General features: G+C 47.0%; 1 protein-coding gene across 15 annotated transcripts in view; it reads right to left on the bottom strand.

The window, feature by feature from the left end:
* Positions 1-3,483: 3,483 nt before the first annotated feature.
* The window catches only part of macf1a (microtubule actin crosslinking factor 1a), a 217,038-nt gene continuing 196,257 nt past the window's right edge, over positions 3,484-24,264 (bottom strand). For 8 of the 15 annotated variants that reach the window (XM_086194421.1, XM_086194416.1, XM_086194418.1 and 5 more), the window contains 31 exons: positions 23,437-23,662; positions 21,918-22,144; positions 21,662-21,784; positions 21,473-21,574; positions 21,216-21,317; positions 20,867-21,040; positions 20,469-20,624; positions 20,000-20,197; positions 19,238-19,366; positions 18,222-18,404; positions 17,902-18,057; positions 17,593-17,799; positions 17,396-17,515; positions 17,138-17,307; positions 16,897-17,056; positions 16,606-16,800; positions 16,242-16,514; positions 15,946-16,134; positions 15,660-15,771; positions 15,226-15,371; positions 14,927-15,089; positions 14,696-14,850; positions 14,226-14,300; positions 12,982-12,999; positions 11,996-12,113; positions 10,719-10,781; positions 10,158-10,190; positions 7,807-8,024; positions 6,849-6,971; positions 6,024-6,132; positions 3,484-5,560 (listed from right to left, as the gene is read on the bottom strand). In XM_086194421.1, the coding sequence (XP_086050547.1) occupies positions 5,313-5,560; positions 6,024-6,132; positions 6,849-6,971; positions 7,807-8,024; positions 10,158-10,190; positions 10,719-10,781; positions 11,996-12,113; positions 12,982-12,999; positions 14,226-14,300; positions 14,696-14,850; positions 14,927-15,089; positions 15,226-15,371; positions 15,660-15,771; positions 15,946-16,134; positions 16,242-16,514; positions 16,606-16,800; positions 16,897-17,056; positions 17,138-17,307; positions 17,396-17,515; positions 17,593-17,799; positions 17,902-18,057; positions 18,222-18,404; positions 19,238-19,366; positions 20,000-20,197; positions 20,469-20,624; positions 20,867-21,040; positions 21,216-21,317; positions 21,473-21,574; positions 21,662-21,784; positions 21,918-22,144; positions 23,437-23,662 (4,671 nt within the window). In that variant the 3' untranslated portion in view covers positions 3,484-5,312. The remainder of the gene's footprint in view (positions 5,561-6,023; positions 6,133-6,848; positions 6,972-7,806; positions 8,025-10,157; positions 10,191-10,718; positions 10,782-11,995; positions 12,114-12,981; positions 13,000-14,225; positions 14,301-14,695; positions 14,851-14,926; positions 15,090-15,225; positions 15,372-15,659; positions 15,772-15,945; positions 16,135-16,241; positions 16,515-16,605; positions 16,801-16,896; positions 17,057-17,137; positions 17,308-17,395; positions 17,516-17,592; positions 17,800-17,901; positions 18,058-18,221; positions 18,405-19,237; positions 19,367-19,999; positions 20,198-20,468; positions 20,625-20,866; positions 21,041-21,215; positions 21,318-21,472; positions 21,575-21,661; positions 21,785-21,917; positions 22,145-23,436; positions 23,663-24,264) is intronic. The other 7 variants (XM_086194422.1, XM_086194415.1, XM_086194409.1 and 4 more) reach the window with 6 other exon arrangements.

Raw genomic sequence — 24,264 nt, 5'->3', positions numbered from 1 at the left:
TTCATGTTTGGTTTAATACCTGAAACGAGACAATAGGATGTTATTGTTTTGTACCAAAGGGTAGAACACGTCAGCAACTGTCACACTCAGTTCCTGATTCTTGGCTGAACTTCTGGAGAAGCTGTCGAAGGCATTAAATGTCATCCCGCTGAAAATAGAAGCGAGTTGTGATGAAATTAAAGTCATGTGGCCGTGGTGTAGTTCTTCTGTGTCACAGCACAGCACAACACAGCACAGCACAGCATAGCATAGCACAGCATAGCATAGCACAGCATAGCATAGCATAAGATAGTATAGCACAACACAGCATAGCATAGCACAGCATAGCATAGCATAACATAGCATAAGATAGTATAACAACACAGCATAGCATAGCATAGCACAACACAGCATAGCATAGCATGGCATAAGAAAGTATAGCACAACACAGCATAGCATAGCATAACATAGCATAAGATAGTATAATAACACAGCATAGCATAGCACAACACAGCATAGCACAGCATGCATAAGATAGTATAGCACAGCACAGCACAGCATAGCATAACATAGCATAAGATAGTATAATAACACAGCATAGCATAGCACAACACAGCATAGCACAGCATGCATAAGATAGTATAGCACAGCACAGCACAGCATAGCATTGTACAGCATAGCATAGCATAAGATAGTATAACACAACACAGCATAGCATAGCATAAGATAGTATAACACAACACAGCATAGCACAGCATGGCATAAGATAGTATAGCACAACACAGCACAGCATAACATAGCACAGCATAGCATAGCATAAGATAGTATAACACAACACAGCATAGCATAGCATGGCATAAGATAGTATAGCACAACACAGCATAGCACAGCATAGCATAACATAAGATAGTATAACACAACACAGCATAGCATAGCATAGCATAGCATAAGATAGTATAGCACAACACAGCATAGCACAGCATGCATAAGATAGTATAGCACAGCACAGCACAGCATAGCATTGTACAGCATAGCATAGCATAAGATAGTATAACACAACACAGCATAGCATAGCATAAGATAGTATAACACAACACAGCATAGCACAGCATGGCATAAGATAGTATAGCACAACACAGCACAGCATAACATAGCACAGCATAGCATAGCATAAGATAGTATAACACAACACAGCATAGCATAGCATGGCATAAGATAGTATAGCACAACACAGCATAGCACAGCATAGCATAACATAAGATAGTATAACACAACACAGCATAGCATAGCATAGCATAGCATAAGATAGTATAGCACAACACAGCATAGCATAGCATGGCATAAGATAGTATAGCACAACACAGCATAGCATAGCATAGCATAATATAGCATAAGACAGTATAACAACACAGCATAGCATAGCACAACACAGCACAGCATAGCATGGCATAAGATAGTACAGCACAACACAGCCCACATGTGGAGGTCCCTGCGACGCTCCGTCAACATTCACGCGTTGTTGTTGTTGTACGTGTAGACGCTGTCCCCGTCTTCTGTCTTCACGTGCATCCTTGCACGTTAGGCAGCTGATATTTCTTTTTGTATTTTTTTTTAAACTTTATATTTTCTTTTATCTCTTTGTTTTTACTTCTGTTTAAATGTCCAGCACCTTCAGAGTTGACGAAACAAAACAAAACCAAAAAAGCATTTCATTGCACCTGTGGAACAGAACATGTGACCAGCACATCTGGTCTTCGGGGTAACGGCGGCTGGGTTCCGTTAGTGTGTACCTGAACTTTGATATCTGTACCTGCGCTGTACTGAACAGTACATCACATATCCTGAGGCAGTGAACCGTGGGGTTAAATGATGAGGCCGTCTTGGACGGTGCTGAACCAACGTGCTCGGTTCAGGTCAGAGTGGGAGACCAGGACCTGATGACACAATACCGACTGTTTGACTTTGGGCTGGAATGTGGAGTTTTAGGAAGACGAGCTTGTGAAAACGCAACTATTATTCATAGTCTGTTTGGATGGTTTGGCGGTGCCGTAACTGTAAAAACATTTGTCCTTTGTCACAGTTGTAGCTGCGGTCCGGGGCTGAAACGAAAATTTGAATTCCCAAATCACGTCTGCGTCAAGCCAACGCGGAACAAGCTGGCGGAGGTCGGAGGCTCATACATTAAATCTCAGCCTGACCGCAGCTCCCATTAAGCCCTTAATTAGTTCACCGAACTTCCCTGCAAACACACTGGCTGCATGTGTGTGTGTGTGTGTGTGTGTTTGAAGCAAAAGTATCTGAGAGGAAGAAATGACTCAGATGTAGTAGTGAGGTTCAGCCCTGTGCCAGCCGGTGTTTGTGTACTCTGTACTTCAAAGTTGTCTGGTACTTGTGGTCCCTTTGAAAGGCCCGAATAACACTGACCAAGCCGAGCTGACCGCCGTTCATTTGGTCCTGGACGAAAGGGCGAGTCCCAAATGCCAGGAATTAATGCTCAGCCATTTCTTTGTGTGTGTGTGTGTGTGTGTGTCTTTTCTCAGCACATCTACAGCCTCAGGAGGATTTTGTCAGGAGAGATGATTGGGAGGGAGGAGGAGGAGGAGGTGGTAAAGCTATGATCAAGTGTGACGAAGGGCAGCCTAGTGCCCCTGAAACCATGAAAACCCAAGAGGGATGAAAAATGACATTCCTGAGAGCCGTATGTGGTGGACGAGAGAGAGGGAGGGAGGGAGGGAGAGAGAGAGGAGTGTATTCAGAGAGGTTTGGGATGAAAGATGGATGGTGAGTGGACAGAAAATGAGGAGCGAGTGAGTGTGTACACACACAGCTGCAGAGGGTGGACTCGTCATCTCCGGTGGAACAACAGAATAAACAAGACAAAGTTATTTTCAAATTCTCCCTCTCCGTCTCACGGCGACGCTCCAAGTCGAGCGGAGATCAGGAGCCTGGAAGGACAGGGGGAGGACAGGAAGGAGACGTCAGGGATTCCTCACCAGCGTCACTCGCCGACGCCGGCCGCTCCTGTGCACAGAAGTGAAGATCTAATCAGGTGCGTCCTGTGTCTCTTCCAGGATAATTAGCTAGAAATGTCCGGCCGCTGCCTCTGTGGTCCAGCAAGAAGGGAACACACACACACACACACACACACATGCACGCACGCACGCACGCACGCACGCACGGTTGCTCAAGACAAAAACATGAATTCACACACATTTACATTCACGCTCCTTCAGTGTCAGCAGCAGGACACACACCTTTAAAAATAAGAAATGGTGAAGTGCTTTAACCTGTTACAGTAAAAGTAACTTTTTTTAACAGAACTGGAATAACAAATTCTTAAAAGACACACACACACACACACACGCAGCAGCTTCATGCTTGATGAAGACAAATCAAGAGACAGTTTTACTGCAAGCATCATTTTAATACAAAAACAGAACAAAAATTGTTTATAATTTTAGTTTTTTGTTTTACACAATTAACTCCCCCCCCCCCCCCCCGCCCATCCCATGATTTCAGAACCACACAGAGTAACACATCAGCATCAGAAGGTGGTAGACTTGTCTCCCACGGCCCGACCCTCCCTGGAGAGACAATAAATAAATAAAAATCACCTTAAGATGTCTCCTTCCTGTAATTTCATTAGGTTTTCATTAACTTCATCTCTTACACTGAGATAACACACTGCTCTCACACTCGGCCCCGCCGCCGCCACCGCCGCCGACGGGACATTTGAAAAAAGCCTAGAGGAGGAGACGCTGGGGGTGGGGGGATGGGAGGGGACAACATGAGGGAGGATGTCCCCTCTGCCCAGCTCCCCTGTCATTCATATTTGTAGTTCTCTCTACACATGAAGGGCAAACCCCTTTGGTCGTGGTCTGGGAATTGTAGTCATTAGCAAAAGGAGAGAAGGAAAACAAGGCTGCCACTAGAATCGGAGACCCAGTGAGTCATGTTACAACCAAGTAGAAACACTTTACACACGAATCATGTCAAAAGAGCAGAACAGACGCGTCCTTAGTACAAAAATCACAAATTCTTCAAGCATAATACTAAATCATTCTCTGCGAATGGTGATGTGACATGAAACTGAAAAATAAATAGATCTTTCTTTCAAGCTAGACAACAAAAATACAGCTGGATTATAAATTAACCAGAAAACACAAAAATGACATTCGCAAATTAAAATTTTTGCATACAGTGACTCAAGTCGATGACCTCTATTGTTTCCTGTAACATGTGACAAAGACAAACGTGACATGACACGCTGCCGTGTGTGTGTGTGTGTGTGTGTGTGTGTGAGAGCGTGTGCTTCTGGGCACTGCCGTGTTGGAGTTAAGGAGGAACAGCAGATGAGGAGACGGTTAGTGCATGCTGGTTGTCAGACTGGCGAGCTCGGCCATCAACGTCAGGTTACAGGTGTTGTATACTGTCACTAATGTGCTGTTAGTTTAAAAATAGTCCTGTGAGTTTGTGATTCTTACGCTGCCTTGTGACAAAATCCACACCGCCCTTTGCTGAAATGCACACAAAAGGCTGATGTGAACGTTCCAGCGGTCGGGAGGAGTCTGCTCTGCGGTGTTTGAGTGTGTGAGTGTTTGCTCTCAGCTGCAGCGCCGCCGCCGCCACCGATCCTCCGAGTCTGAGGTTAGCTGGACCGCGTTTCCCGCCTCCTGAAGCTCTCTGCATGTGGTGTCTGCTTCTCCAGATTTGCTGAGGTGACGCTTTTTCTCGACATGGCAGCCGTTGCATATTTTCTTTTTGAACTCATCGTTGAGGCATCTGGCCCACAAGCCAAAATAATCACCCCTCAGAGGTTGTTTTTTTTCCTGAATGCCATCGGAGTTTTGTTTGTGGTGGTGTGGTCCCTTCCTTGCCTCTTTGTTCAAATGTCTGTGTGTCAGAAAGCATTTCAAGACTCTCGCTCGATCCGTCTCCGATGGATCGATCAGAGATGTGTAACAAAATAAGGCAGCATCTCGTCAAGTTTGTTGGTTCCTCGCTGACGGAACTCAGAGAAGAAGCAGGACACTGGAAGGCAAACTGAGGTCGCTTCTTAAAGGGGAAGAGTCGAGTTCGGCCCCACAGACCAGAATCTTTCTCCACTTGTGCAAGTTTTCAGTCTGTTTACGATAAAGGGGAGAGAGTGAGAGCCGCTGATGCGATCCGTCTCGTTCTCTCCCGTTAAATATCAGCTCAGGTTCCAGTCCTGTAGATGGACGTTCACATTGACGGGCTGGTACATCCAAGATGGCCGACGGCAACGGCCCGTCCTCAGTGAAGTGGAGGAGTTCTGGTTTCCCTCTGGTCTCCATCTCTCGATCTGGGTGGACTTATTTCTTGGAAGACCCCGGGGTTTTGGGGCTGGGGGCCTTCTTGGAGATGGTGGGGATCTTCGACGGTTTAGCTCCGCTGCCTGGACGCCTCGGGGTGTCCGAGGTGTCCGAGCAGACGGAGCGAGCATCCTGAAGCTCTGAGGCGTCTGAGGCGTCGCTGCCACGGCGACTGCTGGCCCTACTTCCTGTGCGGCTGCCGGCTCTGCTGGTCGGGCCACTGGCGCTGGACGCGCCTCGCTTTGGATCTGGTAGGACGATAGAAGGGGAGGAGGAGCGCCGAAGAGCATTAAATGTCAGAGGATTCTCATCTGCATTGTTCATTTCATTCAAGTTTCATCTAAAAATCACAGAAGACAAAATGAATCTAATCAGAGCGCTGCTGGGATGGCGTGGGAGGCTGACCCAGGAACTGGCATCGCCAAGGCTTCCCTCCACCGCCAGATTAAACCGCTAAACCAAATTTGTTGAACTCATGAACGAGCATTCAGGAGATAATCTTCAAAGCAGATGAACACCACGTAGCAGTTAAAGCTAACCGCCCCAAGCAAACATACTGCACAACTACACTTTTACGCCATGATGACGTTTCCTGTCTGCTATAACCTCTGATCTCATTCAGCCACATAGCGGCGGCCATTTTTAAGCCACTGGAAAGTTTGGGAACTCGCAAGTGAAGCATTTCCTGGTATTTCTACACGAGTGTCTCACCAGTTCGTGTTGGTTTGCCGCCGTGCGACGTTCCTCCGTTCTCTCCCGTCAGCGAGCCTCGGCTGGAGTGGAAGGTCGGCCTCTTCAGTTTGGATCCTGACGCTGCCCCCTGCAGGACAGCAGCGCAAACATCAGCGGCGCGAAGTGAGAGGTGTCATGTTACTGCACCGCTACCTAACACAGCACATCCAATACCGATGACAACGGACAAGAAGAAACAACAGACCTACAAACAAATATCCAACAACCAGTAAATTCAATACACACAGACGATGTCACACACCAGTATTTACTCCTTCCACTACGTCAGATTAATCAGATTCACGACTAAGTCTGCTAGTAGGGATTATTCTCATCTGCTGGTTGTCCTTTTGTTAAACAAAATAGTGAAACTTTAATTTTACAGCCCAGCATGAGTCATGTTGTTCTATCTGACTCTGGTTGACTGACAAATTAGTCAGTAAAAAGTAGCAAATTTCACAAATTGTTAGAAAATGTAAAATATAATATATTTAACGGAGCATTAATCATCAGAGCAGCCAATTCTCTAAAGTTAAAATCCCTCTTTCTGACTGAAATAGATGAAATGAGAGGTTGTGGTGATTTGGGCCGACCGTCAGGTGAGGCGTTCAGCGCTCGTTCATATCAGACCCTCGAGTCAGCAACTGCTCTCATTTGATCTCAAACTAAAGTTCTGGAACATTGGGGATGAGACTGCAACATGACAACATTGGTGCTGGCACCCAGGGGTGTGCGTTAGTGCATTAGCGCGCTCAGTGGGGGAAGGGTCGGGTGGGGGAGGGGGTAGCGGGGCGAGTGTGTTACCTCAGGCCCGGGGGTGGTGCTGCTGTGGCCGAGATCTGGGCAGCAGTTGCACTTGGCTGGTGTTGGAGTTTTACTGTGTGCCAGCCAGGGCTTGGCATAGTCACGCGAGTGAGTATGGGAGGACTGAAGGGAAGGAAGGAAGGAAACAAGGAGGGGAGGAGGAGGAGAGCGAAGCAGCAAAGGAGAGAAGCGTTTGAGGGAGGGAGGAGGGGGTGAGCGATTGTATAGCGAGGAAATGCAGCGCAGAGTAAATTTGGAGTGAGAGTGAATGATTTTGTATTTTAATTTTTTTAGGTTCAACAGAACGCGACGATGCAGAGGACACATTGAAGGCAGGTCAGCGGGGAGTGAACGACAGGAACGAGGGAGGAGGCAAAAGGTGACAGACAAAAACAAAGAACAACAAATAAAAATCTCACGGTTAAGGATGTGGTGATTGTTGACAACAAGATGAACAACTGACTGATGTCACACGCAACGTCACCGGTGCGCAACACGCACGTGCGCGCGCGCACACACACACACACACACACACACACACACACACACACACACACACACACACACACCGGCAGTAATCACATGACAAACAATGCAAACAAATGATGCAACATCACATGACAACGTTCAGGACTCAAAGACTCAGGAAAGTTTTAGGTGTGTGTGTGTGTGTGTGTGTGTGTGTAGAGGTTTCCTCCTCAGTCTGTGCCAATGATTTTCAGCTCTCGTACGATTCAGGACAGACAGTGAAGTGAAAATCATAACTAACATTCATGTGAAATATCACAATAAAGCTGACAACCTTTTTTTTTTTTTAATCAAAGTTAAAACTGTCAATCATGTTCATGGGGCGGGAGGCGGCGCCCGGCCATGACCTCCACTGACTATGTTGAAGAATCCTCAGCAAACCTAATTAAACCCTTCATGTGTGCGGCCATGAGTCAGAATCAGCTCTTACCCTGGATGATGCCGAAGCTGTGGGTGTGGCGGGGGCGGAGGGAGCAGAGGGGAGGGAGGCGCCGCTGTGGGAGGCCGAGGAGGAAGATCGGGTTGGTGACGCGTTGCGGGATCCTGGCTTGGATCGTCGACCTCTCGAGCGGAAGGCGGCCAGACCCTGAGACGCCCCCTCGGGGAGGATGAACTTCTCCCTCAGCTCCAGGTTGGTGCGACCACGAGCTGAGGAGCACAGACACAGGCTAATGAGTTGATTCCTTCATGTTGGCCGGGTTTTCCTCCAGCAGGGGGCGGAAGAGGCAGCGAGCAGAGTGAGGGAGAGAGTCAGTGCTTCCTTGGCTGCAGACATCACAGTCCGTGCACGTTTCTTTTGTAGCACGTGAGCAGAGCGGCAGGTTTTGGAGGGGGTGGGGCTTAGAAGGTCCAGAAAGATTGAAGTGCACTTTGAATCATTTTTAAGGTAGCGGTGAGTGAGTGTTTGGTTCAAGTGCAAAGGGAAGACAAATAAATCCATCTGATACGCAACGAAAGCCAGGAAGTCTTGGGCACTTGTGGGAACTCAGAGACACAACGTCATTGACCAGGAAAGTTTCAGCCAACTTCCTGTCATGGAGCTCCTCGTTTGTAGCTGATTGATTATTTTCTCAACAGTCTACAATGAAATACTGCACCCTATAAGTGTGTTTGGCTTTCAAGTACTCACAAATAGGGGTCTTGAGCTCATGGAAACATTTCCCCCTCCTCCATCACTTCTCTGTGACTCCAGAATGCAGACACAACCAGCCACGGAGAACCGTCCACAAATATGAGATGCAACCTCTCAAGTGCATCTTAAGATGTGAGCCACGGCTTCTCTACCCAGACGCGCGCGCTCACCACCAACACTTGGCTTTTAACTGAAAACAAAAAGAAAACTTCCCCTTCGGTTCTTTCCTTCTAAGAACGCGCGGCTTAAGACTTTTTGTCGTTGCTCGAATCCAAGTGTTGGTGGATAACTGAGCACGCGGCTGGTTAAAGAAGACGTGGTGGACGATGCACTTGAGGGTTTGTAACCCAAAGTTTGTGGAGAGTTTTGCAGTTGATAGCTGTCAGCTGCCATTAGCTTCAAGCTAAATATACGTAGCTGGCTCCTCCTGCTCTCTGGTGTCCCACAGAAGTGATGAAGAGGGGAAAAAAAAAACAGCTTTGTGAGCTTGAGACACCAACTCGTTCGTACTTCATGAATACATTATTTTTTGGGGGTGAAGTATCACTTTGAGTGACAAGTGTCTCCAGTTTTGTGAGAAATTACACTTTTCTGGGTGACACACACTTTCATTGCGTATTTGCTTAGAAACGTCAGTGGGAGCAAAGCACAGCCTCTTCTCCCGTGTGACTTCATGTTCACTTCTTGCTGCAGCGGAGCGGCTCAGCTGTGCTGTTCATACACAGAAGATGTGTGTGTATATGTGTATATATAAATATATATGCAGTATACATGTGGGGGTCATGCCCGGTTTATGCTTAGCAGGAGAGGACCCAGAGACTCAGGGTTTCTCCCTTCTTCAAACAACACTCAGCAGCATTCTCTGACAAAAAGTAGTGCAGCAGCCCCAGCGGACAACAACAAGCCTGGTGAAGCTCGCCACGAAGAAAGAAAAGTAGATGAAGAAGGGTTCAGAGAAGAATGAAAACACACAAAGATGAGAGAGAAAATCAAAAGGAGGAGTGAGATAGAGTGAGCGATAGAGTCAATGACTGAGAGGAGGAGGAGGAGGGAAGAGAGGAAGGCGGCAGCTCGCTCCAGCAGCAGTGCAGCGTCTAGCCTGGCGGCGTCCGTCCCCAGCAACTCAACAGCAAAGCCAGTCAAGGAAACGGGTGCACCCTGCAATTACGTCCCCCCTCAACGCCAGCCAGCCAGGTGCACCCTGTAATCGTGTCTCCCACCAACTAGCCATCACATTTGGAGGAGCCATGTTGGAAGCCAGCGTTAATAGAACCCAGGCTGGCCACGCCCAGGTCTTAGAGGACACACAGATTTGGTGAAGTAGTTTAGATTTCAATCTACTGGCGTCTGAGCATCTCTACTTTATTAGCTCTCTTTGTAAAAATGTCTGCCACGGTGGATTTATCGTTTGGAGTTTACTTAAAGAATGAAACCAAATGTTAAGACCAGGCTTGACCAAATCCTGCTCGACAGTGAGGAAAGTGTGACGCAAAGATGTGGCACGCAGACAAGACTGACATCGATGCCTACACACACAAACCTGAACACAGTTATAAAGACACGTATGTGGACACACACAGAGGACAGCTGTGGTTAGACAGACGGATGGAGAGTGAGAAAGATGGAAGACAGAGAGGAAGAGTAGATACCTCGGCAGCAGAAATAGCCGGGAGTGACTGCCACTAAGGGACACAAGAGACAGTGTGAAATAACTGAGCATGCTCAAGGTGGGATGAAGGAGTCTGGCAAAGATATCACACTCACACATATACAAACACTCCCGTGGGCACGCGCGCACACACACACACACACACACACACACACACACACACCCTTGCGCACACACACACACACACACACCCTTGCGCGCGCACACACACACACACACACACACACACACACACACACACACACACACACACACACAGCCGATCGATGGGGCTCCAGACAAGCGTCCCTGACCCCTGAACTGTGTCGGTCAGGATTTCAGAGCTTGTGTGAGTGGTGACAGCCGGGTTGAGCAGAACATTGGGGAGACATAACGTTAGTCAGGTGATCACAATCAGCAAGGCACAGCAACACGGCCAAAACAGGTCAAGAGATGGAGGAGGACCAAAAGAAATTTGTCCAGGAGACCGAAACATACGGGACGGAGGAGAGACAGGCAATTAGAGGAGCATGGAGAGAGAGAGAGAGAGGAGAAGTCCAACCTATACGAGATGAGATGGAGCTACTGGAATCGGAGCGGAGAATCTTAAGTCCTGGATATTGCACTGGAGAGAGAGAAGAAGGGAGGGAGAGAGGAAGAGGGAGGGGGAGGCAGAAGGAGAGAACTGAGGATCATGCAACATGCAATATCGCCGTCAGGTTTAAAAGAGAATGAAAAAAAAAAAAAGAATAGACCCCAGAAAGAATTGGTGAATATATACAGAAATAAAACCAGGAGGAGAATCAAAGACAAAAAAAAGATGATGAGCTCCTGACGGGATGAGCTCAGGGGGAACAGAGAGAGATTTAGGAAGGGGGGAGGGAGAGAGAGAGAGAGAGAGAGAGAAAATGAGAGAAAGGGAGGAGAGAGAGAGAGGAAACAAGAGAAAGAGAGAAAGTTAGGGAGAGAGAGGGAGGAAGAGAGAGAGGGAGGGAGGGAGGAAGAGAGAGAGAGATGCTGCTCTGAGGAGCACAACAGAGACACGACTGTAGACGCCACTGGAGAGGAAGGTGAGTCGTGGCTGGCTTCACTGCTGGTTCCCTCAACACACTCCACGCTGCCGAATGTGTGATGCTAGGTGTGTTTAGGCTAACAAATCAGTGTAGGGGGCTCAAGTGTGTGTGTGTGTGTGTGTGTGTGTGTGTGTGTGTGTGTGTGTGTGTGTGTGTGTGTGTGTGTGTGTGTGTGTGTAACTCGATCCACTCCTGTGGAAGCTGCTCACTCGGACACTCCAAACATTTTTCAGGTTTCTGCATCGGTGGGTCTCAAAGCTCAGTTTGTATCTGAGAGATTTCGGGGAAATTTTACACAATGTCCCCACTTTGATACATAAACAAACGATAGAATGAGCGTTTTCCTGGTTATTAAGGAAAATACAAATTACTAATCACTTTGAAATGTGCTTTTCTCAACTCAATCTTTAGGTAGCGTTGAACACACACACACACACACAAAAACCCTTTAGCAATATTATTTAACTATATTAAATAAATTAAATAATGGCCATAACATGAAATATATTTTAGAAATATGAAGCCATTCCTGAACCCTAAGTTCAGCTCTGTTCCTGCTGTTTATAACCAATAAACCCTGGAGGGGTTCTGGACTCACCGGCTCAGAAGAATCAGTTCAGCTCAAACGGATCAGAGATGTTGTGTTCATGAGAATGAGAGATACATGGACGGATGGATGATAACCTGTCAGTCAACCTGAGGTCACGAGACAGACGTGTGTGTGTGCGCGCGCACGTGTAAGCATGTGTGTTTGGGGATCACTCACCCCTGCAGGGATCATTTTTGACCAGGAACTCATCCAGAGCCATCCAGCCTCCTCCAACTCTCACCATCACTGTGCTGCGCAAAATCCTCACCAGACGCAGCTGCTGAGAGTCTCCGAACTGGGAGGAAGACGAGGAGGAGGAGGAAGAGACGAAGAGGAAGCAGAGAGAGGAAGGGGATGTCAGTGAGCAACACCACACTTGACCGAGTTGATTGAGATGATTGACAGGCATCACACCAAGCAGCCCATAGATCGACTCTGATCGTCTCTTCTACTCCATGCAACCACACGACCCCATGCACTACCGGTCGGTCTGACGGTTCTCAGCCCGGCTCACCCAGCCGCCCACATCTCAGCGTTCTAAACTTCTCACACATTTCTAAACAAAAAGCAATCTTCTCTGCAGTTATAGAGGAATGTTCAGAATCTCACTCCAAGCAGCTTGATTTCACTCCCAGCGTCAGTCCAAAGCACTGTATATATCTGAAGACAGCGCCTCACCACTAATCACACTTCGGCATGTCACCGCTTCATGTTGTGTTCAATTTGTTACTTTCAACACTCAACAAATCACAGCAGCAACTGGAGATGGTGAAACCTGCTGGCAGCCACCACCAGGCCTCGCGTTTCGGAGCATTCAGGGTTTTAGAGGACCTGACAAGGACGTCCAACCACAAATAAGGCTTGAGGTTTGTTTTTAGCTCAAATCAAAGAATTTGTGGCTCGGGGAGTTCGTGGATGGAAGAGGAAGACGTGGAGTCTACCAGACGACTCGCTGCAGAGATTGGAAACTGACATTTTTGGGCCGTTTTACTGTTGTAGCAAGTAGGCCTTAATGTAATTGTGTTTTTTCGCTTTGTGGTTGTGCTGCTGTCTGATTTTTTGGTTGTTGTTTTTTTTTTAGCAGAAATGAGGGCCCTGATTGGTGGGGGACCAGGAAGCAGATTTCACTCATCCACTCATCACAGCAGCGGCAGACACTTTACCTGGTTTCCGAGGAAGAACTACAATAAATCCAGCAGACACGGAGCAGAGAGACACAAGGAGAAAGAAAGAGAGTGAAACAACACAACTGAGGTTTGTATGCATGGAAATCATTTATCTGCGTTCAAGACTTTCTAAAAACTGCTTGTAATAAAGTTGTCTTAATGTGTTTTTGTGTTACTGGAGCTGAAGGTTAGTTGTGTGAGTCGGAAGATGCAGTGGACGCGTGAGGTTGTTACGGCGGGGATGGAAAGACGGTGATGAGACAGTGGCAGATGATACGTGAGCAAACAGACGAGGCAAACACAGACTGGTGTTCTATTAGTTCCTCCAGTATCCTGCAGTCAGACACTGGGAATCATCACCCAGCGAGTGATGATGGAGCGGACACACACGGCCCAGTAGTCCAGTAGAAGCTGCTGAAAAGGCTTATTTGTGACTCTAAATGTAACGTAGATGCACACGGACAACTGCAGGAAGCGCTCCACACTGCAGCGCCTGCACACTTTCAATGCTCCTTTGGTTGTACTTATATATTTATAGAAATAAATCTATTTATACTAATAAATATATTTATATATTTAACCCAACTCTTTGTTCTACGTCATTCTAGCAAATACGGATGAGTTTGTAATGTGTTCCGTCCTCCTAAAGGGCTGCGTCGGAACAATGATCACTTTCTGACACGTTCCAAATATCAGTGACACAAGCGCATCTTCAAACCAAATCAAATCTTTTCTCTTTGTGCGCGTGAAGAGCAGAATAGCTCAACACCACAGTCGCTTCAAACTAAACCCAAAGATGCTCATGTGGTGTTGAAATCAAAGTAGCTTTTCTTTGAGCACCATCAGGTGAGTCAGCTCCCTGCCTCGTTGCTACCCAGAAGCCCCGTGTGCATCTCTGCTGTCACATTTACGTGGTTCCATTAATACTCCTGATGGCACAGGAGACGCAGCTGTCAGTCCCGCGGCAGCGTGAGATGTTACGAACGTGTTACATCAATGTTACAGCTCATCAATACATCATGAGACCATGATGTGAGACGGACACACAAGACAGATGCTGTCAAGTTATGTTGACAAGTGTGAGTTGTTAATGGGTGCCTGGTGAACGAGTGAAGACACAGCCAGTTACAAATGAAATGTCCTTGACTCAGAAGTGGATCAAAACCTGTTTCTAAACAATAACATCTGACACATGTAATATTTGATGAGTAAAACTGAATGGAAGCCTGAACGAGACTCACCCGATACTTGTTCTCTCCTATCTGCTCCACCTGGAACCTCTTGGCACATTTACACTGAGCGACCTGCCGAGTCACCTGAGCAGCAGACAATACAAATGTCAGTAGATGCTTCTGTAATCACGACTGACGGATTGGATCGCAGTGATAGTGAACATCAGCAACCATCCGTTGCCTCCCAGTGGCCTCTCCAGCTGGGTGGGAGGAGGCTGCATGCCATCTGTGGTGAAGTTGCTCAGCAACAGGATCCATCACATACATTTTATAATTAAACATCTCTGAATGTTCTATCTTGAAATGTTGCATATTCTGGTGCGTGCAGCATCAAATGCATGTCTCTCTGTCCTGGGGGAGGGAACCTTGAGCTTTCTGCCATTTGCTCTCTTCAAGGTTTTTTTTTTGTGGGTATGTTGTCCTGACGTGAACTGAGGGTTAAAGAGTGTCGTACCTGTACAGAATAAAAAAACCCTCACCTCATCCTCTATCTTGTCAGCGTCGGTGGTGGGTCTGTAGGCGTCTTTGTTGGGGTGCAGAGCAGCGACAAACTCATAGTAGTCGATGTAACCGTCTCCATCGCGGTCAAAGATGTCAGCAACCGCCGTCATCTCCAACTTACTGGTGGGAAACTCTGCACAGAAGGAATCAATCAGTAGATGAAGAGATGCACACGTTGCTGAGACAAAGAATCATGACCCCCGACGTACTTGAGGCCAGGATGCCGTCGATGAACTCCTGCCGTGTGATCTTTCCGTCTTGATCCTTGTCGATGCGTCTGAAGAAGTCCATGACGCGAGACTTTTTATGGTTCATCCAGCGCATGTACTTCTTCCTCCACACGTCAAAGTCAAAGTTGGCAAATTCTTTGAGCTGAAAATGGATAATGTGAATGTAGAGTCATTCCTGTCAGTGCTGGCGATCATTTTAGCTTGGTAGCTAAATGCAAGCCTGATCATTCTGAGTTGATCCTTCTATGTGAAGAGAACTACTAATAAAGCTGCCGTACCTCCTCCAGGCGGTCCAGAGCATCGTTGAGCTTGCGTTGGCGGTCGAGAGCCAGCAGCCACACTTGCTGCCATCGCGCACAGAGCTGGTTGAGTCGAGGGTTTCCCCCCGAAACCTGCATGGCTGCCTGCTGCTGCTGGTGTTTGCCTGCACAGGAACAATCCTTTTAACTGTCTGTACAATTCTACAGAGCCCTGGAGTCACCGGAGAGAGATACTAGATGTATTCACTTAAGTAATGGCCACGAGCCAGAACCTGTCCGCTTCATTTTGTTATATTTGAGGCCACAAGAAGTAATTATAATTATAAGACAGAACCAGGTTTTATCTTGTAGTCTCAAATGAACTAAGTTAAGGGAACAAGTTGTATCTTCAGCCAATAAATATATATGTTTTTCTCTGCCTGTGGTCACTAGGAGAAGGCGATGATACTTACGTGCTCCTCTCCTCTCTGCCAGGCTGCTGGGAGGCTCAGCTGGTTTTCTTTTGTAGGTTTTCGTCACTTTATCTACATCTGGCTGCTTCCTCGTCATCTCTTCCATAAACATCTGAGAGCAACAAACACCGTCCGTGTGTGAGCAACTTTGTGCAACACGAGTGTAAATGAAACACACTGACACGTTTAGGTTCAGTCCCTCTACGGATGATAAATACCAGAGTCTGTGTTTAGAGGTTTGCTTGCCCACACAAGCGATGAGTCACTGAGCTGATGGGGGACAAACCTGGTGTTCTGTGATGAGTGTTTTCAGCTGTGGGATGTCCTGGGGGAGGGGTTCCGTGTCTCTCTGGACCAATGTGGTCTCCGCCCACTGCAGCCAAGACAACAACTCCTCCAGCAGGTTGGCGTTGTTGAGCACTTCGGTGAGAGCCGTCTCCAGACGCTGCTCGTGCTGCTTCGCCCAGGTCAGCACCTGCAGAGTCCAGGCGTTAATTATGTCAACTGGATTCTTCCACTGAATCCTCCAAATGATCAAAACAAAGATTTAAAAATTCTCTTGAATGCGCTGATCTCGCTCACCTCCTCAAAGCGCGCCCTGATGATGGTGATCCAGTGTTTGATGGTGGTGATGGAGTCGGGATGGCACACGGTCAGGATGCCCTCCCCCATACCAGCCGCCTTGTTGACGTCAGACCTCTTCTCCTCCACCGTTCCCATGAAGTCCCGATGTGTGTGCAGCAGCGCCTGCAGAGTCTCCGCCTCCTCGGGAAGGACGCCACGGAAACGAAGAGTCTGTTCTGCCTCAGAGAGCCACTCTAACAGCATCTGGACGGCTGTGCGGAACTCCTCCGCCTGTCCACGCAACAGAGAGATGATTTCATGATGTGATTTTCCTAAATAATCAATAATCCTGATCAACTGTCAATGCAGCTTCCTCTCCGACCTGTTTGAGGGCCTGCTGGAGGCGGGTCTGCTTGGTGACTGACAGGGCGCACACAGTGTCCCAGCGGTTGCTGAGCTCCTGAAGCTGAACTTTGACCCACGCTGTGTCATCACGGCCAGTCTCCATCAGATCTCGAGCCGAGCGCTTCAGAGCCTGAACGCTGCCAGTTCTCTTCCCCAGCTCTTTCTGGAACGCCTGAGGTTTAGATAGGAGACGGTGTTACTGAGGCCGATCTTGGTTAGCACAGAGTCGAAGATTTAAAAGCTACACAACGATCCTTGTGTGTTGCACCTTGTGTGAGTCCATGAGGTTGGACACCAGATCAAGATCTCCGTGGACAGGCTGGTCTTCCGCCAGCTGGGGCTCCACCCGGTACAACCAGTCCACTAGGACCTGTAGAGCCTCAGCAAACTGACCTGAGAACAGTAGCGCCTCCTCCAGCTTGTGTTGCCTGGATTGAAGAGAGACATCATATCAGATTTCATTTTTTACAGACAGTTTAATTAGCCATCCTTCCTTTTTTCCTCTTTACCTCTCAACACTTTTCCCGCATACGGTGTCCCACTTGTCTCGGACCTCTCCCACCAGGTGGTCCAGTTTCTGGGTGTCTGCTGGCAGCTGGGCCTTGTCTCTCATGGCCTTCCCAGACCTGACTGTGGTGTCGTAGACTGGCTGTTTGGATCCCAGAGCCTTCTGAAACTCCTGGATCACGATGACAGACAGGATGACAGTGAAGGAAAAGGGCAGTAATGATACACGTGTATATCTTCTGCAGTACTGATCTCAGTACCTTGTGTTTGGCCAGTTGTATTTTGATCTTGTCCGGCTCGTTGGAGATCTCCAGCTCAGAGTCCAGTCGTTTCTCCGCTTCTTCCAGCCAGTCTGTCAGCTTCCTCCAGGCTTCATGGAACTACAGGAAGAATTAGGACTCGTTTAACATCATTGCTATTTTATTACAAGTGGATAACGCCAGAAAAACTCTTGTACCTGTTTGGCTCGTTTGCGGGCCTCATCGAGATGTCGGCCCCGGTCCAGCGACCTCTGGACCAGCTTGTCCCAGCGGGCCTGGACACTCAGCAGCAGGTTCTTGATGAGAACCACATCCTGCTTCAGGCTGGCGAAGCGAAGCTGGGAGCCGGCCTTCTCCAGAGCCAGGACCTGCTCTCGGTGGGTGTTGACCTCATTCACAAAGACCTGGACAGACACGGACAAGAGTGAAGAGCAAGTTGGTGATATCAGTGGTTTTGACCAAAAAAACTCATCCAAATAATGTCAGGAAGTGTTTTTGACATCTACCTTGTGCTCATCTATCTGGAAGAGGACCGTGTCCAGTATGAGGCTGGGGGGTTGGGCCATGTTCAGGGTTTGTTCAGCTTGGGTCAGCCAGTTAATGGTGTCCTGCAGAGACGACTGGAAACCTGTCGCCAAGGAAACAGCCTCCTCCAGCTTTGCCTGGAATGTTAAAACATAGATTGATGTAAACAGCAAACTTGATTGAAAACTATGAATATAAAGCATGCTTTGATGATCCGGTTACTTTTTACAAAAACAGCTTGTGATTATTGCCAATGATCAATCGACAGACAGTATTAATGAGACGCAAAGGCGGGTCTTACCCTGCGGTCGTCCATCTTGGTGTTGAGGCTGGCCCACTTGTTCTGCAGCATGGCCAGGTTCTGCTGGGTCTGAGTGGTCCCGGGTCCTGCTTCCTCCCCTCCTCGAGCCAGGAGCATGGACTCTCCTTGATCCAGCAGCCGGTGATACTGCTCGGCTCGCTGAGCCAGCTGCGTCTGAAGCTCCTGCAGATGGAGAAGACAAACGTTGAGCTTAGAGGAACAACGAGAGTTATTAAAGTTTCATCGGCACCGACATGTGTCAAGCGTCTCTCAGGAAGCAACGTGTAAGCTAACACTCAGGGCACCTGTTAACACGTTTGAGAGTAAAAACTTCTATGTGCTCGTGATGTGAAAATCAAAAAGACCTCTTGCATGCTTAATTAAACATTTTTATAGATGAAACATGAGTTTGTGAAATATTTCACTCCTTACTTGAATATTATAGTTTTGGCTTCTCTCAACCAATAACATATTTTGGCAAACACAAAGTCGGGTATTTACTGCCAGAGGGCTACAATTAAAGTTTTGTTAATGTGTTAAAAATTAGGTTTCTTTCCTTGCCCCTGAATCTCATTATTTTCTGTGGAATTTTAGAAGCCTTCACTTTTTAAGAGTTTAACCCTACAAGAAGCAGAATTACAATACTAAGGAGAGGTGAAGGGTCGAATTCCCGCATCAATCAATTCTATCGTAATAGAACAGGGCAGGAATGAGTCTGAAAACCCACAACTACGTTCGTGAACATCTGGTTCTTTCCTCCAAAATTCAACAAGAATTTTAAATTGCCTTTCAAATTTAAATGCCTGAAATGTCAGGGGTTCAAACTTGCTCAGTATATTGTGACGTTATGTTCAATTGCATAAAATACTCAGTAGAAACAACACATTCCGCAATAATCCAGCGCGAACATTCTGTTGTCTTTTTGTCGATGGAACCCACAGCAACACGGGCTTCCAGGTCGACTCTGTCATCTCTCTATTACGTCGGTGTGAAGATGTAACGGGATCCTCTTTTACCATGTGTTGCTGTAGCTGCTCTCTGGCTGTTTCAGGGAGACCGCCAGTTGGTTTGGCAGCCGACAGCTGGCTCTCGGTCCTCCTCAGCCACTGGAGGAACTCCTCCAGCTCACCATGGAAACCCTCCGCCTACAGAAACAGGTGAGGAGCAGCCATGAGTGCACAAGCCACATGATTATATAATGAAAATATTCAGATATATATAGCTGCTATTAATGGCTCCAATATTATTATTTTGTCTAGTATTGTTGCCTTTAATACCACTAATCATCTCTATTGCTGCTATTACTTTTAACAGTTTCCAAAATACCAACTCACATAAAATGGGTTTTATGGAATGGTTTAGACGAAAAAGAAAATAGCAAATATAATATTCACAAATAGTTTTTCTGTTATTATTTGTTGAAAGATGTCAAGAGAAATTCTGAAGTTTCTAAGTAATGGAGCACATGGAAGACTACCTTCTGCAGTATATATATCAAAGTATACAGTATAGGTGTGCGTAGAGAACTGGGTTTGGGGTAGAAATGCCTCCTGTGCCTGTTTTGGACATGATCTGTTATAAATATTGTATATATTTTGTCTACTTTTAGTTTTGTTCATTTTTTTTTCTTGTCATCCCCCCACCCCCCAGTTTTAGACAAATATCTAATTCAAATATAATTCTCAAAAAACAAACAAACAAACAAACAAAAAACCAGTGAAACTTCTCAAGGTTTAAATCCAGGTACAAAATGAGGCGAGCGGCTGAAGGTCCAGTACCTGCTGCAGGGCGGCCTCCAGCAGTTTCTGCCTCTCCTGGGTCTTCAGCAGCAGGCTCTCCCAGCTCTGGTTGAGCTGATCCAGCTGGTCTCTCAGGTGGCTGGCCTCATCACCGGGAGACGACTCCAACAGTTCAGCGCCGGCACCGTTCACAGTTTCCACCGTGGCATGATGGGACAGCACATCATTACGCAAAACCTGAGACAGAGTAGATGGAGAAACTAATTATTTACACTGGATTGTGTTTGTATGTTGAGAGTTAGAATAACACAGGAAGACGACCTTGTGTGTTTCTTGCATGAGGCTGGGCTTTAATAAGCAAAACATGTCTCACTGGCCAATAATGTGACAGAAAATTTTGTTAAAGAGACAAATTCTTCAAATAAATAGCTTTTCTTCAACTTCAAATGTCATCCCAACAGGAAAGAGAAGAGGGACATTTTAAAGGTTGTAATGGATGGAAACATACGTGGTGTTTGGCCAGTTCGATCTCAATGGCCTTGGGGTCGGAGCTGACTGGGCGCTGTGTGTCCAGTGTGGTGTGTGTGTGGCTCAGCCAGGCCTGCAGCTCAGACAGGGCATGTTGGAACTGACCCAGAGCCAGCAGTGCAGCCTCCAGCTTGTGCTGCGGTGGAAGAGAGACAGAAGAGGGAACATAAAAATAGGAATTCAAATATTTGGAGTGCAATGAAACAAGGCCGTCAGAAACATGTAATCCACCAGAATACCAGCAGAGACCAACATCGTCAAATTCCCAAGGGAAACACTGGAGGAGCTGAAGGTCAGTGAGAGAATGAAACCAGCTGGAGGTTTCAGTGGTTTTGGCAGGAATGAGGCTCATTCTATAGACTGGTGAGGTCACGATACCTGTCTTTGGGTGATTTTATCCCCCAGGTTCTCCCACAGGTGTCTGAGCTCAGTTAGAGGCTCCTGGATCATATCCCTGTCTGTCTGGTCGGACACTTTCTTTAGCAGCAGCTCCCCCTGGTGGCAGAGCTTTTCCATGTCGATCTGCTGCTGGTAAACTTCAACTTTGTACTGCTGCTCCGAGGGAAAGGAGGGATGATGAGGGGGAGGGCAGAGAAGAGTAACAAAGGCCGGTTTAATTAGTGAATGACGCTGTATATATTTCAAGAGATTCTTATATTGATAATCAAATGGAAACGGATTGTGAGATGCAAACAAATGGTTGATAAGAATAATTTATCACTCCAACCTTAAGCTCTTCAATCTGTTGTTTTACAGTTCCCAGATCAGTTCCAACTGTTGACATGTCACACAGTTTGATCACTGCGTTGTCCAGGTAGTCAAACATGGACTGGACATGAAACAGAAAGATCAGGTTAATCAATATCAATGACATCACAAGGACTCATGCGAGTCAAACGTGACAGTGAGAGGAAAAATCTTTATTTAAGCTTCAATGAGCCCATGTTACCAACGATGAGCCTCAGACTGCTCTGGTGCACCAACCTGCAGCGCGTCCTGGTACTGCACCGAAGCAGTCATGGCCTCCTCTAGTCGCTCCATCCTCTCCCTCCATGTTCTGTTCAGGCTCTCCCAGGCTGCATTCATCTGAGAGGAAAAACACAAAAATTAACCTTCAGAGTCCAAATCAGAAGATTTTTCTCTTTTCAGACATTAAACAACATAAACATTCACCTCATCAATGGTCTTCTTGACTTCAGGTTTCTCAGTTTCTCCACAAGCAAAGATGAGGTCAGCCCCGAGGGTCCTGACAAACTCCAGCTCCTCCCTCAGGCCGTCCGTCTCTGCCTTGATGGCCTGGAGGAACATCATGGCGAACCAATTCGATTTTAAAAGCTGGCGGATGTTAATCCTGTCTGTGCTGCTTTAATCTGACCCCTTCTTTCCCTCATATCTAACTAAAATGTTGCATCAGTCACTTTTTCCATACCTCAGCAGCCTCGATCTGTTGTTTGATGAGGGAGGGGTCCACCCCAGGGTCCTCCAGCTCCTTAACAATATCTTGGGAGTCTCGTAGCGTGCTCAGCAGCGCCGCCACATCAGCCCAGAACTTCCCGGCCAGGTCCAAGACATCATTCAGCTTGCCTTCCCTCTCCTCCGCCCGCTGACGGATCTCATCCCACAGGGAACGGAGGCGAAGGAGGCGGGAACGAACAGCTGAGGGCGAGAGGAGTCAGGTGGACGTTAGTGGGAACACACTGGGAAGTACTTCCTCTCACTCTCTAACAATGTGGAGACATATAAGATTTCACGTAATTATAGCAAATAATGTTTTCTTTGTGAGAGATTCAGCCAAATGGGGTCCAGTTCTGGTGGGCGAAGTCTTTCATGGGACTCCTCCCACTATCTGTGCACAGTGAGGCCTTTCACCCTCATCAAGCGTGGAGGGCTGCAGGGTATCAAAGCAGTTCTTTAGAGGGCGCTTCAACAAAGACCCGAGTGTTCCCTTTCTTCACGTGATGGCGTTTGAGGAACGATGCAGAACATCACAGCAGAATATGTTTCTGAGCAGGATTTAACAACCCCCCCGGCTCAGTGCCAGCAAACAGTGACTTACTCAAGCCAGCTGATTGGTTACTTCATGAACTAGTTGGCCTAAAGCCTGAAGATGTTCCTATGTTTCAGCTTGAGGGTGTAATCTGCTCTCCTGGGGCGTTTCTGACAATAAAAAAATCTTTTTATTGGAATGTTCTCAAAGTTTTTGGACACTTTGTTGGCAAATTTTAGTGTGGCAGAAAAAAAGTGGGTCAATGAAAAAAAAAGAAAAAGAAAAAAAGAATCATTGTTGTCAATATTTAGTGGTTTAGGACGACTGTCAGGAAAAAAAAACTTAATTAATCTTCTCAATTTGTAGTTTGTCATCAATTAAATCTAATAGATGTATTAAAAGAAGCCTTGGAGAGGCCATAGAGGAGAGAAAATGCAGGCTTTGCCAGAGGGGAAAATTGATTTTTTGAGGCCCCAAAAACATAACTTTTCCCCTCAATTTATTTTAATTTGTGGCCACAAGGTTTCTTCAAAATTATAAAGCAACTTCAAGCTATATCTTGTGTCTTTGAAATAATTAAATTGAGGTAAAAAGGTGACACCTCGCTACTTCAAAAGAACTACATTTGGAGAACAAGGCCACAAGTTAACTAGAGGGAACAGGTTCCATCTCATGTCCTAAAAGTACCTAAAATGTGGAAACATATTACATCTTGTGGCCTCAATATAATTAAATTGGGGGAACAAGTTACATCTTGTGGCCTCAAAAATATTTTCTTTTTTGGTCTTAAGCCCAGTTTTTCCTTCCTCTTTATTTCCACTCCAGGCCTCTGTAGTATTATAACGGTACAAAGTACTATACAGTATATAGTATAGTTTTTTTCAAGAATTAGCATGTTTGTGTTTGTCTTATGTGCATTAACAAACTGCCTGTCAAGTGTTTTCCTGTTGATTGCCCTCACCTTGGGCAGCGGGATCGTCGTGAGCGGCCCGGCTGATGAGCTCCTCTCCGCGGGCGCAGAGGGCGGAGAAGCTTGGCAGCAGTTTGTCGAGCTCCAGTCCCTGGGCCCGGTGCTCTGCCAGCTGCTCTCTGATCTTCTCCACCTCTGCTGCCACTGGGGGAGGCTGCCGCAGCCGCTGCACCGCCCCCTCCAAGGTCTCCAACAGGGGATCCATCTTGTCATGGAACTGCGAAGGGAAGACGAATTGGAACAGGGAGATGTGAGGAGGTGGAGGAGGAAGAGGAGGAGGAGAGAGTGTGTTGAGGTGCTGGGTTTGATTGCTGGGTGATATTTTGACAGTGGGAAAATATTGAGATATTATGTGGGTGGTCATCCATCTGTAGCAGAAAACATTTTTTACAGTTTTAGACTTTTAAAAAAATGTGTGACGCAATTGCAGAACACACTTAAAAAAGTTTTGTCATGTGATATCTCAATATTTTCAACAGGATGTGTAACTCTCACCAAGTTGGACATAAAGGGACATGCCAACCTTTTTGGGGAATACTCTTATTCATCATCCTCCCAAGAGTTAGACCGGAAGATAGGATATCCTTTCCTCCCCCCGGCTGCATTAGTGAGCTGAGACCCACAGATACCTGCTCATCGCTAGTTAGCGTCGCACAATAAATGGCCGTGAATGGGCAGGTTAGCATACATCTGTCTTGCCAGCTCGGCCTAAAAACCTGCAGTTCCTGGTCTGTTTATTCTGGTTCAACTGGATCAGGTTCAGGATGTAGGATTGTCCAGAAGTAATCCCCCTCATCCTCAAAGTCGGCAACGAAAGGG

The sequence above is a fragment of the Aulostomus chinensis genome, chromosome 22 (assembly GCF_037954235.1).
Source record: "Aulostomus chinensis isolate RoL2024-O1b breed Wild chromosome 22, RoL_Achi_v1.0, whole genome shotgun sequence".
Lineage (NCBI taxonomy): Eukaryota > Metazoa > Chordata > Actinopteri > Syngnathiformes > Aulostomidae > Aulostomus > Aulostomus chinensis.
Note: the sequence above shows the minus strand (reverse complement) of the source record. Positions and strands in the feature narration are given on the sequence as shown.